This window comes from Sebastes umbrosus, chromosome 18, assembly GCF_015220745.1.
Source record: "Sebastes umbrosus isolate fSebUmb1 chromosome 18, fSebUmb1.pri, whole genome shotgun sequence".
Classification (NCBI taxonomy): Eukaryota; Metazoa; Chordata; class Actinopteri; order Perciformes; family Sebastidae; genus Sebastes; species Sebastes umbrosus.
The window spans coordinates 1042424-1057182 of NC_051286.1; the positions used below are offsets into that span (position 1 = coordinate 1042424).

At 39.8% G+C, this 14759-nt stretch overlaps 1 protein-coding gene across 1 annotated transcript in view; it reads left to right on the forward strand.

Moving 5' to 3' along the window:
- Positions 1-14759, forward strand: part of cnksr3 (cnksr family member 3) — a 51981-nt gene that overhangs the window by 2879 nt on the left and 34343 nt on the right. The window contains exon 2 of the mRNA XM_037751460.1: positions 10984-11147. Within this exon, the coding sequence (XP_037607388.1) occupies positions 10984-11147 (164 nt within the window). The remainder of the gene's footprint in view (positions 1-10983; positions 11148-14759) is intronic.

Genomic DNA, 14759 nt, shown 5'->3' on the forward strand with positions numbered 1-14759 from the left:
TTAAAAATATGAACTTTTCTGGAAATGTGAATTACAGTTTTGTTTCAGTTTGATGACTAAATACATTTCAGAAATGATCAAAAGTTTCAGAGACTGTTCTGTCTTCAAAATCCTCAAAATTGAAGATGCAAGGTTTTCACCTGGCGGTGCGATTAATCCAAATTGTATCGAAATCACAATATGTCCTCCAGCAATTTTCAAATCTCAGGAGGTGCAATATTTATAAAAGGCGAAATGTGTGTCAAAATACCATTTAAATTAAATATTGTGGTTGCGTAAATGCGTTAAAGAAATTAGTGATGTTAAAAAGAATTAGCGTTAACGCGTAATCACGTTATCACGTTATCATGTTATCACGTTAACTTGACAGCTGTAGTTTTTTTTAAGACCAAAAGCGTTAAATCTAAATTCCTCATCTTTGTGGCTGCATCTTTGTCTATTCAGTCCAGCTTGTCCTCCGACAGCACAAACACACACATACCAACACACACGTCATTTAGCAGCGCAGACAATGCAGAGCTGGCGGTCAGTAAAGTCCCAGACAATACCAGCTCTCCACAAAGGTCGGCCTCCTGTCGTGTGGAGGGTCAAAAGGTCGCCGGGACACTTCACTGTGGCAGCGCCGCCATTTAACCACATCTGACTTTTGTTGTGCATGAAAAGAGTGACAAACACACCGGGGTCAGTCACATGACCCGGACGGCTCAATTAAAGCTCGTTCTCTCCCCGTGTTTCCTGTCTCTCTCTCTCTCTCTCTCTCTCGCTCTCTCTCAAAAACATCATTTATCTTTCTCAACACAGTCTGGTTCATAACAGTTCATTCATTTTAGATTCTGCACTGTGATAATGTCTACTCTGCTGTCGTAGTTCATAAAGTGGAAGTTGTAGTTCTTTTCTGCATGCTGAGATAAATATACTTTTGATTAATATGAGAAGTAAAATCATGATAAACAGACACTGTGAAAATGTTCTTGCAGACTTCAGGTTGCATTTAGGTTTGTTAATGTCTTTGTCATTGACCTGTTGATCATTTCATCCTGTTGGGTTATTTACAGTGTAGCTACAGAGCAGATTGCTGCCTCCGGCTATAGGCAGTGAGTGAGTGTGTGTGTGTGTGTGTGTGTGTGTGTGTGTGTGTGTGTGTGTGTGTGTGTGTGTGTGTGTGTGTGTGTGTGTGTGTGTGTGTGTGTGTGTGTGTGTGTGTGTGTGTGTGTGTGTGTGTGTGTGTGTGCGCCTCATACGACTTCAGCAACTGGTTCTTTTAATGGGAGGTTCAGTTGTTCTCGTTAAAATCTTCGTGTTTGATCTGGAGTTGGTTCCCACAGGCCGGCTGTCACCGAGCCGCTCCAGCTGACTGGAATATTACTGGAGCAGTTGGAGGGATTGTCCGGGAATTCCATGAATTCTTTGGGGGAAGTCAAGGAATATGGGTCAAATTCATAAGAAATGTACTAACATAGACTGAAAACACATTTAATTATCAAGAACATCCCTTATTATGGAAAGTCGTGTAGTAGAAGTATAGAAATTGTTTTCATATTCAGGACGTCCTGGAAAAGTCTTTTGTTTTTGATGTTCATCTGGTGACTTCTTTCATTTTCCAGTTGTGATGCTTTACTAACTTTCTCTTCAAATTGGCATTAAAATGTTTTAAATCTTAAATTAAGCTTAATGTACAATTGACCCTTTGTTAAGTCCCACCCCTCGAACGCAGACTGGCCAATCATAGCGTATCATAGCATAGATTTTCTTTATTTTCAGGCTGGTTTAGTGGATTTGGAGCTAGTCATGATTAAACGCTTAACGAAGGGGTCAGTTAAGGCCGGGTATAATTTGACAGGTTGTCAAGGCTGAGGCCAATATGAGTTAGAGGAGTATAACACGTAACAAAATATTCCAAAATAAGAACCATCTCATGTCTTGATTTTAGATGTGGTAATATTTTATGATCAGAGAATCTGACAGAGCATTCAGTGCCAGCTTTTAAATGTTTTGGACACATTGAACAAAACAGTTTGATACCATCTGAAGACAAGTGTTCCACTACGTACAGTAGCTCTCAGATCAGTGACAGTCTCTGTGTGACAGTTTCTAATTGTCTGTGTTACAGCAGCAAACTGATCAGACAGCTGTAGCTCCGAGGTAAACACAGCGTGTTCAGACACATCCACATTCTTCTCCTCTGCTCGTCTGGCAGGTGTAATCACACATCACAACGTAGATGACGACAGGCTGTCAGAGAGTAAGAAGCTCAATAAATACGGTGACGCATCCAGAGTGTGTAGGAATACAGCCAATAAACAAGGAGATGGACTGGAAGAACTTACCTGCGTACTAAAGTTAAGGTTATTGAATGGAAGCACAGAGAGTTGGGAGATATGTATTGTGATATACAGATCAGATTCTGTATAGTTGGGATTGTGTTTAATAGAAGTTGAACCAGGTAGGGACAATATTATTGGCTGATATTAGCAGTACATAAAGATATGTTTGAAGTCATTTGGAAAAAGTGTCACCATCCCACTATTTGTGATCCTTTTCAAAGATTTTTAACACCAAAAACAGTCGGTCACACATTCAGATATATTTTAAATATATTTATTGTAAACATTCCTCGTTCCTCTAACTAAATCACAAGATATTTGAAAAGACAATATTCTGAGTTGCTACTGAAAATGAAACTTCGAATTTAAGTTTTTCAAGACTCAAAAATGACTAAAAAAGACTACAGAACCAAGAACTGCAAAACTGTCATTGTTGTAAGTGGATGGATTCTCCTGATTGGCTGATATATTTTTATCTTTCTTTGGGACCAACGTTTGTGTTCTGAGTGAAACTGAGTTGACTGAAGTTGAATGAGAGGAAACATCCCAGTTCTCTCCAGCGAGCGCCTCTTCCTGCCTTTTTCCCTCCTTTGTGATCAACACTGACGTCACGTCGTTCAGGAGTGAGAGTATCCAGAGTCACGTTCACTCAGGACTCCTGGAGAGCTGGAACTATTAGTCTATTAATGGACCGACGATTTCCATAATCGATTAATCGGTCAACTGCAAAATATACCAACAATTATCCAGTTCCAGCTGCTCATGCTGCTTTTCTTTGTTACCTGTAACAGTAGACTGGACATCTTTGACTTCTGGACTGTTGGTTGACCACAACAAGTGAACTCTGACAACGTTATCTTAGACATTAGGATGTTGTGATGGCTTTTTTTTAATTCTCTGACATTTTATAGATCAATCAAAGAATCTGTTAATCTGGAAAATATTTGCCAAATTAACAGATAATGAAAATATTTTTTAGTTGCAACCCATATTCACAAATTTACTAAACTGATGACAGTAATGCCATGCAAATTTACTATAATAAGAAAGTATTCAGGACTAGGGCGGCAACAGTTTCTTTTTTTTTTTAATCATTATTAGATTTATAGATATTGTTTTGTCTATAAAATACCCAACATAAAATGTTAGAGAAATAGATGTCTTCAAATAGCTTATTTTGTTAAAAAACAGTCAAAAAAAAAAAAATCCCAAAATGTATTAAATTATAATGATATAAAACTGTGAAAGGAGTTATTAATCCTAAATAAGCTCATAAGCTTATTAGTAAAAACAACAGCCATAAAAATGTGCTGCTGTGAGACAGAAATATTAGTAAACTCTGTGTTAGTCAGTTCTATCACCAGGATTCATTAATGGATCCCAGTAAAGCAGATTGGGAGATTTGTTCAGCCTGCGTCACAGCTGACGGCTCCGACAACCTGAAACGTCATAAAGAACCGAATGATGATTACCTGCAGGACCGCCGTCTCCATGATGGAACAGAATAGTAACTGGAGGACAGCAGCATGGGTTTATTGCTTTTGGACTCCCACAAAGTTTGGTACAGACATTCCTGAATGTCTTTGACTTTGTTGTCTTTTCATTAAATGCCACCATCAGGTCAACATTTCTACTCCTCCAACCCTCCAACCCTTCAGTTCATGACAGGATACCTCTAAAAATAATGAATGAACGTTAAAGAGGACATGAAACGTGCCCAAATATATGCTAAAAACCACCTTGCATAAAATCTGATATAAAAAAGTTGTTAAAACCGAAGACAATTTCTACCTTGCCTTTTTGATTATTATTTGCCACTGGACAAAAACGATGTGTATGATTCTTTTTTTAGATTTACTAGCCTGACGTGACCTTTTACTTGGTAATCCTTGCTGTTGGCACCAGGGATGTGTATTGATGCAAACAACAATGAATGTTAAGATCACAGCTCAGCTCAGCTTAACACATCGTTAACTCCCAGAATTCCTCTTTGTTTGATTTCATAAGACGTCTTAGCGCAAATCTGCCAAAGGAAATCCTTTTTCCTCTTGAATAGTGTTTGTTAACCAGTGTGTGTGTGTGTGTGTGTGTTTCCCCCCCGCTGCCTCGTACCAGTGAGATGTGTGTGTGTGTGTGTGTGTGTGTGTGTGTGTGTGTGTGTGTGTGAGAGATATAGTGTAGGGTTTGACAGAGGCCCAGTGAAGCCATGAATAGCCTCAGTGCTCTTTTACCACTTCTCTCTGCTCGCCGCCCTCGTCCTGTTGTGATGGAGGTAAATATTCCTTTTGTTGCCCCCAGCTGGGGAGTGTCGGGTCCCAACTCCGGCTTTGTGCCTCGACAACACAACACGTGCCATTTGTTGTAATGAACGAGGGATTTAGAGTTCAGCCGGGACAATTTCACAATGTAGAGAAATGTTATCGAGCAGTCTGATCTTGTCTGGAGTCTTTTTATTAGAATGAAGGATGTCAGACTGCAGTACAGGGCTGATGGTTATGTTGTTACTGGACTGCCCCCTCGAAGTCCATAAGTCGACTTATCGGTCATTTTGGTCTTAGTCCACTAAGATGTCTTTACTTGATTAGTCATTTTTTAATGCTTTTTTCATGCTGAATGATTTATTTCCAAGAAACTTCTGAGCAAGTGGTGCTTTTGTGTGATTCTTTGTAGAGAAACTGTTGATTAAATCAACTAATCGATTAGTCCAAAAAATCATATGAGTGTTAGTCAACTACGAATTTCTGTGGTTGAGGACAGCCCTAGTTATTTCACTTAAATATTTAAATATAAGTTAAAACCACTCAAAGCAGCTGTTTAAAAAGACTGTATGTAAGTTTTTACAGGTTGTAAACTAACTTAAGATATGAGACCTTCCGCAACTTTCTATGTTTCCTCTATCAGCCTATAGACTGCTTTTAATGTGAAGAATGTGGGACGTTTTTCAGGGAAAACCCAACAGATGTGACGTCATGCACGCACTCTCGCCAGTGCCTTTATTTTCAGCTCTGCTACGGGGCTAACAGTGTGCAACCATAGCTAACGTTTGGTTAGAAATGGAGTCACCAAACGACCAGCCGCCACCACAACTCAGACTCCAACACAAACTCCACGGAAGCACAAAAAAACAAAGTTATATCTAATGAAGCCCTTCTGCCATAAATTGGCAACTATTTTGATAATTTGAATAATGATTTTAGTCATTTTTTAAGCAAAAATTACAACAATTAACTGCTTCTCAAATGTGAGGATTAGATGCTTTTGGTTGTCGTACATGATGGTATAAAACATAAGACATCTGAAGACGTCACTCTGGGCTGTGGGAAGTTATAATGTCGTTTTACTAACAAATGACTTTCTAAATGTTCCTTTTAGTGAGAAAGATGAGTGTATTTGGAGGAGGGAGGTCTTGTCGTGGCGCTTTGTAAAATGAGGCCCAACATCGTGTTTGTTTTGATCTTTCTGACAAATGATTAACTGGACTGTTTATGAGCAGCTGGAGTTTCACCTGCAGCTCTTTTTACTGACCTCCTCACGTGTTTGACTGCAGCCGGACGGACTTACCCACTTTATCATCAGCACACCTTGTAAATACTTTAACTGAGTTACTGTCAGCCAGGAATTTATATGTAGGAGCTGGTCCACAACAGGAACCATGTCAACAAAGGCCAGGTTATTGAAAGATACGTTTATCAGTCTGTTATCTGGTTGTAGGGTTTTCTGATACCGGTTGATATCAGATATTGGTAATATTTCAGTAAACCAATTATCGGCCCATATCTAGATTTTGAAAATAACTAGGGCTGTCAATCAGTTAAAATATTTAATTGTGATTAATCACATTGTGATCACATTGTGATTATTCCATTTACATTCACATATCTGGAGGTCAGAGGTCAAGGGACCTCTTTGAAAATGGACATGACAGTTTTTCCTCGCCAAAATTTAGTGTAAGTTTGGAGCGTTATTTAGCGTCCTTCCTGACGAGCTAGTACGACATGGTTGGTACCGATGGATTCATCAGGTTTTCTAGTTTCATATGATACTACTATCTCCATATCTCGTAACACCGAGGCTGCTTGTAAAGCAGTGACTGTCTGGTGGTTTTCGAGGTGACCCGGTGGTTTTGTCGCTGAAGTACGAAGTAAAACTTTCCCACCCTGAGCTGCTGCTGTCGGTACACAGAGAGTTTCCCAGCAGCAGCTGACTGACAGGAGGGCAGAGGCCCAGAGTCGTCTGCAAATATAAGACTGGTCAGAGAGCAGACCACAGATGGACAGATTAACTTCTGTTACATCTGAGACTAAAGGAAACGGTGGAAACTGGTGCTGCTGGAAATGCAAACTCTTTTCTTCTTAGTTTTCTTAAATCAAGAGACAGTTATTTTCTATGAGTATCACTATTAGTTTGTAAATATTTACTGGCTTGTATAGGAAGTGAGTGAGAAAGTTGTCGATGTTACAGAGTCACTGTGAACTTTCTTCAGTCTCCAGCGAGCTTTCATGTTCAGTCAAATGTATTCTGTCAACAAACAGTTCGGTTTCAAAGTGCTTTACAAAGAGCAAAGATTAAAACAGGCTGTTTTTTCATGTGAACTGGGCTCTGACCTCACAGCTGATTAGATTAAGATTGGTGGTGAATCAGAAAAAGTTGGGAATGGTTCTGTTAGTAGATGAACATGAGAGATTCTTTTAGGATGAGTCGAAGTTCTGGAAAGCTTAGAAATACAGGTGGTTGACTTGATTCCCAGGTCTTAGTGATTCTGGAAGTCGTACAGATCTCACCTTACTGGAGGATTTGTGGTTGTTTCAAAACTCTGACTGGATTATGGCCGGCTGAGCACAACAACATTTAGCACGGCTTTTAATACCCAGAATAAAGCTTATTATTGAAGTTTATCTGAGCCATCTTAACGTTACATAACTTATCGGTAGTTTTTGCAGTGTTCATGCAGACAGCCACAGTTTGCTGTGTTTCATTAATCTTCCTGCTGCTTGAGAAGCGTCTCTGAAGCCAAAAACACAAACCGCTCAGCAGTATTTCAGAGCGGTGATGCTGCTCGTTCCTCGCTGTCTGCCAGCCGATTGAAGACGATTTCAGTTTGGGCCGAGCGCCAAACCCAACTGCAAAATGTGGAATGATGAAAATGTCTCAACTGTCACATAAATTAATGACAATTTATTTCTCACGAGAACATTGGATCCAGCTCTGGATGTTGGCACTGTGCCGGACTTGTTTTTATTTAATATTTCAGGTTATTCCACAGTGTAAATGTATGTCTTTAACCTTGATTTTAGCCTCAAAACCATATTTTAAATCAAACTGAGAACAGATCTATACCAGTGGAGAGTACGTCTTCATTTGTTTTATGAAATAAGATGAACTCCCATGACTCAACAGCTGAACAGTTGAAGCTGGTGAATTTGGACCTGAAACCATTAATATCATCCCACGTGACCTGAATATTTCTGCATGTGTTGAAGTAATAATCATGTAAAAGCTCAACAGAAGCTCGGATTAGCTTGTGAAGGTTTCCGCTCTCTGCAGCGTGCTCTGCACGGCGGCCTGGCCCGGCGTTGTCACGCTTCCATTAGCAGGTGATTTGGCTGTGGCGTGACATTTAGCCGACCCTGCTGTGCCGCTGAGAGATTATCGGCCTCCTCGGGTGTCAGTAATGTGATCCAGGCTGTCGCCAACACATTCCTGGTGACCACAGCTTTCGCCAGCCGCCATCCGACTCTGACACACCAGAGTTTGGTTTGAAATATGTTAGTTCACCATCAAACCTTCTGTCATGGAGAGTTCTTTAGGGGTGTGTTCCAGGCAGGGAGTGTGAATATTTATGTGAGGTAGTTTGGGAATATCATGTAAAGTTTTCATCTGGGCATGTTTCCAGGGACATGTAGCAGCAGAACACGTTTCTGTCACACGTTTGATGCAGCAGCTCCACTGGAGCAGAAAGCAAAACAAACGTAAAGAAGGAGATCTGTAGGGTAGAGGTTCAGTACTGCTTATTTTAACATGCAGTCCTTTGTTCAACTCTCATTTGCCAGTTGACAAGTCATCTTGACTTCCTTGCATGATATGTGTCGGGCTGGGAGATATGGCAAAATCCTCTCCCCCTTTATAGGTCATTTCATATCTCAGTAATGATATATATCACAATATAGCATGTTTTCTGGTAAGTCAATAAATTAAAAAAACATATTTCCAGCCAGATTTCTTACTTCACCGTTTGATAAACTGTTAAAGACCAAAATGTCCCAAAATTAGGAGCCAAGAGTTCTTCATTAAAACAGTGAATGTGTTACCCTGCATGGCTTTAACATAAGAAGTGCTCTTTATAGTGATAATAAGTCTCCCGGTGTGCTGTTGTTATTGTTGGTGTCAGAGGTGTGAACCGGTGACAACACAGAGGTGTCACATCAGCAGTTAGTTCAACAGGAATGTTTCCTCCCTGCTGTCGACGGGAGTGTCGACCATCTGTCGTCCTGCGTGTCCGTCTGAAGACCAACAGGACTCGTGGAGTTTCTTTAATGACCACATGCAGGGACAGTTGTTTTCTTCACTGTTCACACCAGCTCAGGCATTTTGTTGGCCAGCTGATCCGGCTTCATAAAGTCTGCCATTTGGTGGACAAAAGCTTTCTCTAATAACATGTATTCATAGATCAGTAGGAGTCCAACACCGAGCCATTGTAGTTTTATTTCTTATTTTATTGTTGTTTATGTTTACATAATTTTGTCCAATTCGTACCGCAGCAGATCTATAGAAACAATCTGCAAGTGTGAGGTTTATTTGTCCAGCTTTGTTGTCCTTGTGCCAGCTGTTATTTTATATTTTCATATAAGAGAGATGCAAAAAAACAGAGTCTAATTCCTTGTATATGCACACGTACTTTGCCAATGAAAGTGATTCTGCTAGTTAGTGAATCAGTACTTAATCAGTGATTAATTTCCATGTTTTTTTTAGCTGAAATGCTATTTTACTGTCTAAATTGAATGTCAGTTTCTCTACAGCTTTAAACTGTATTAACCTGTAATAATGTTCATTATTAACTTTTAACTGATATTTGGTTAGTTTGATTTATAAATTAGCTGCATTATGAGGTGAATGCAACAAGGGCTGCAATTTATGATTATTTTCATTATCAAATAATCTGCCAATTATTATCCTGATTGATTGTTTGGTCTGAAAAATGTCAGAAAGAAAGTGAAAGATGTCCATCAGTAGTTTCCAGTGCCCGAGGTGACATCTTCAGATTGCTTGTTTTGTTTAATCAAAACTAGATATTTAATTCACTATAACAGAAAACCAGCAAATAATCACATTGAGAACTATGATGATTGATCAACTATCCAAATTACTAGAGATGAATTTTCCGTCAGTCGACAAATCATCCAGTCGTTTCCACTGTAGACTAGACGTTGTTGTGTTTTATGAGTTCTGACTTTTAAAGTTGATAGAAAGTGAAACATTTGAATCTTTGCTCTCCTTTTGTAAAATAGTTTTTAGTTAGATGTCACTTCTTGTTATGTACAGGATCGTTCCGTTTACCTTGATTAAACTAATATTCATATTTTGTTTGTTTCTAGTTTTTCTTTTTAAGGTTTTAAAACCTTCAAATGAGAATCATTGAACCAGACTTCACTATAAATAAAGCAGATTTTACATTTAAATGTAAATAGATAACTTAAAATGAATGAGTCATGATATTAGTTAAGATGAATCCATAAAACATATTTAATGAATTTCACACATTGTTTAGTTTGTCAGTCTTTTACAAACCAAACCCATCCAGATCCTCCCGAGGTGAGCGCTCTGCTTTCTGATGTGTGTCAGTAGAATCATGTGCTGGATGTCCGTTGATGCTCCTCCATTGATCCAGCGGTGAGAACTCTTTCATCTCGTCTCCCGCTGCTGCTGCTGCCTTTCACTGAGGGGTCAGAGGTCAGAGTTCAGGGTCGGCCACATAGTGGCGCCGTTGGAGCCGGCGGTGTCTCGCTCAAAGTCACATTAGGTCACGGGGATTGAAGGTGGGGTTCTACAGTCAGAACGGTCCAGGTCTCATCTCCTTTAAATGCGAGCGGCCAGAGGGCGCAAGAAAAACTTGAGCTTTTTGGCAGTCATTTCAACACTAAGACAGTTTTGTGTTTGTGTTTTGTTTCATAATAGTAACTCGTGTTTGACTGTGTGAGGAACGGATTAACCCTGACTAAACTCAAATGTTAATATTCAGCCAGAAGCTCAACTTTAATTAACAGAGGAACATTTGATGGTGCTGAATATGAGGGATCAAACCTTTAGACTGTGTGTGTAAACCCAGAGTGCTCCTGAGGAGAGCTGAGGTGGTGAGGTGGTGAGGTGGTGAGGTGGCAGGATGCTGTTAGCTGTGATGCATCAGCAGGAAGAGTCAATAAGTCAGTGTTGACTCTGCAGCTCTGTTTGCTGTCAAACTTGAATGGATCATAACAGAGACGACTCTCACTGAAACTCAGTCTTGGTATCGTTTACTCTGCCTCACATGTGCACTACTGATCATCCTCTTCTTCCTCTCTGTGCCCTGTTCATATGTTTTTATTGCCTATTTAATGCCGTCTATAAAACCGTGGTCTTTCCTTGGTGTCCCCGCTCAGTGTTGTGTCTCTGTCTGTCCCCTCAGGTCTGGACGACAGCCTGCAGCAGTACATCCCGTCCTTCCAGCGGCAGCAGGTGGACGGGGAGAAGCTGCTCAGGATGTCCCACCAGGAGCTGCTGTCTCTGGGCGTGTCGCGGGTCGGACACCAGGAGCTGGTGCTGGAGGCCGTGGATCTGCTCTGTGCACTGGTCAGTCACACACAGCATCAAACTAAATGTCACAGTTCAGTATATATAATGTTGGCAGGTACTTTTACCGTCTGTCCCACGGACTATTTCACTGGTTTCATCCTTTACATCCAAGAACGACACAACATCCGGTTGCAAGGTCAGCCACACTGAGACAGAGACATCCAGCAGTAAAGCTCCAGTGAGGGATATACAGTACTGGAAATCCATTTATCTTTTGTTTGCTTGTGTTTATTTTGGTCGGTGAGGCCTTACTGTTAAATTACTGCAACTTCATCATCATCGTCATCGCAGCACGCAGCTTTTGGTTGCTTAGTAACGACAGGTGCGACAGGAGCGCAACCTCCCGAGTACCTTGGAAAGAAAAGAAAAAGCGGCACAGCTGGCGTTTTCCACACGTCATCAATCAGCACTAAGGGTTAATTATATTATACTTGTGTTCTCTGTAACAGCGGTCACAGATCCACAGAGATGAAAACTCCTGCGGTTGTTGGTTGTTTCTTTGTCTTTGTCTGAATCTGCAGTCAGAGATCTGCTTGTGTGTGACTCACTCTGCTAACAGACTCCTTCTGTAATGAGTCACTAATGGGTTAATATGTTTGATGTCACTGTTTACAGACAAATACTGTCTCATGACTTGGCTTCAACAGTGTTAACATACAGATTTTATCCAATCCACTGTTCTTAGTTCAGCTATAATTAACTGGTTTCTCATCAGTGTTCGCTGTACTCTTTTTTTTTTTTTTGTTCTAAACATTTTATTGCAGTAGTACAGTAGCAGAGATATTAGAGTCACAAACATGTTTTATGACATCTCTTATGAACTCCCACTCCACCCTTATACCTGTGACATAGTCACAGTCATAGTTTACAGAGCTATAGGGTTTGTTTTACATGTTCAAATACAGAGCCTGTACACGTGTTCACTGTCTGATGATTCGACCTGAATGGGCTGAGCTCACCTGACGAGCAACAGTCAGCAACCAGCCAGCTGCCAAAAACCTGACAGTTGTGTTCACCACATGCTGAGACAGAAGTTATTCTCAGTCCTGTAGCAAACCCAAACATCTGTGTTCTGTTACACCCCGAATAAATATGTGAAGCAGCTCACAGCAACTTCACACTGCGGTGACCTCAAGCTGCAGCGACTTATCTCATTTATTTAGACTTCAGAGGCCACCAGAAGAAGCTGTAACATCAACCAAACTTCATAATCACAAGTCATAGTCAAGTCAGCACACTGACACACTGACAGCTGTTGGTGCCTGTTGGGCTGCAGTTTGACATGTTATGATTGGAGCATATTGTTTTATGCTAAATGCAGAACCTGTGAGGGTTTCTGGATCAATATCTGTCATTGATTTGTGTTCATTGATTTACAATAATAAATATATACATACATTTGGGTAAAGAAAGCATATTTGTCCACACCCATGTTGATAAGAGGATAAAGTACTTGACAAATCTCCCTTTAAGGTTCATTTTGAACAGATTAACTATTTGAATCGATTGACAGCCCTAGTTGATGTTGAATGTTTGTTGTCATGTGTTGAGAAAATCCTCGTCCTTCTGAAGTTAAATAAACTCTTTAGAAAGCCTCTTGGGTCAGCTGGAAAATGCATCGTCACAAAGCTGAAATAGACCATGATGCATTGCTGTAGATTAAACTAGCCAACAGGATATAAAGGAGTTAAAATGCAACATGCACATCAATGCAGCCGTAATATTAATATAGAAACATCGATATAATAGGTAAACACTGACAGGGAACATTTTACTGCTCAATTTTGCTAATAATACTTTTACATAATTAAGGTTTTGAATGCAGGACTTTTACTTGTAGTGGAGTATTTCACAGTGTGGTATTAGTACTAAAGGATCTGAGTACTTGTTCCATCACTGCAGAGAGCTCCAGTATCTTTGTAAGAGGAAGCTCCCTGTCTGTCCACATGTAATGAAGCTCTCCTGCTGCCAACAGCTGCAGAGCAACAACGTGTGAACACCAAGTACCTCTACAGTATGTGTGTCCATCACATGGTGTGATACCAGTGGTTTCTGCTGGTCCTGCTGGCTCTCATGCCAGAGAATGTGCTGATGTAAATAAAATGCACTCTGTTAAATCTTTATCAGATCTGGCAACACGCCCTGACTGCTGGCTTTAATACTTCTACACTGTAAAAAAAAAAAGTATTCAGCATAGGTTTCTGCAGAGATCGGATTTGTTTATTTGTTAGAAAGAAAGTTTAACAGAAATAGTCCTAAGAAACATTTAAAATGTTTTGTTTCATTGTTCAAACTAAAACTAAGTTGGTAAAACATAAATAATAGACTGACACAAGTAAAACATGGCAGCCAGCTGTGAAATAACTATATTTGGCTTAAGTTGCATATTATAAAACAAATGAGTAATTTCACAAAATGCCTTTTTTAAAATGTTGATTTTAAGGAACAGTATTTGACCTCAGCTGAAGGCACCGTGACAGGAGCCAAACATTTCAGAGCTGTTGTTTAAAACAGATAAAACAGTGTTGATGAGCTGCAGACAGAGAGGCCCTCAGTCAGCTGTTTATGAGCTCTGACTGTCTGTGTCACAGTGAAAAGGAGGATTTACAGTCAGTGCTGAGCTTTAATGGTTTAATGGTGTTACTGGTCTGAATGGGATCCAGCAGCCTTTTAAATGGAGCCTGACACTCTGCTGTCACCGCTGACAAACAGGGACGGTTATCAGACATACTACTATTTAATGTTGTCTTACTGAAGCTTCATTTATTCTTATATCCATCAATATCAACTTTACTCCAAAATCAGATTATCTGACAACTGGCAGATCATGGTTATCTCTATCTATTTGTTTGTAATGAGGGGAATTAGTCTTTCAAAAGGAATGTGGACATTATGAGCAGATGTATATTACTTCAGGGAATCAAGATCCTAAAATCTATAAAACTGCTTCAGAAACGTGGAATAGTCACTTTAATATTTCAAGAAAAGATATTTTTTGCAGTGTGGGATTTCCCCAAAAAGTTGTCAGTCATTTAATCAGGAAGGGAAACATGTGCTAATGGGGTATGAGATAAGTTTGAGTTTGATATGACTCAGCTTGTTGGATGTAGAATGGGGACATTATCTTGAAGTAAAACAGGTCCTCTGGTTCTACTGAACTGTTTGTGAAGCCAGTTCTGTACTGGGACACATGAACACAATATATATTCATGTTTGGGTTGTTTATTTCACATTTCTGTATTTGTGTTTTTTTCACTGTGAATTTAGTGCAGTGTAGGAGAAGGTATTCAGATATTTTAAAGGGACTCTTTGTAGCTTCTTACACGTATAAATCACCCGGGTCGGTGTCCAATGCGCGCTCGCATATAATATTCTATCATTAGATTATTCTTACTCATGCATTAATGTAAAAGCAGGATTTTACTGTTGTAGTTGGTTGAGGCAAAGCTCATTTTGAACTATTGACTAATGAATATTTTCATTATGGATTAATCTGTTGATTATTTTCTCCATTAATCGATTGATTGCTTGGTTTTGTAAAAATAGTGAAAATAGTGATAAATGTTCGTCACAATGACCCAGGGCCCAAAGTCACACTTTCACTATGTT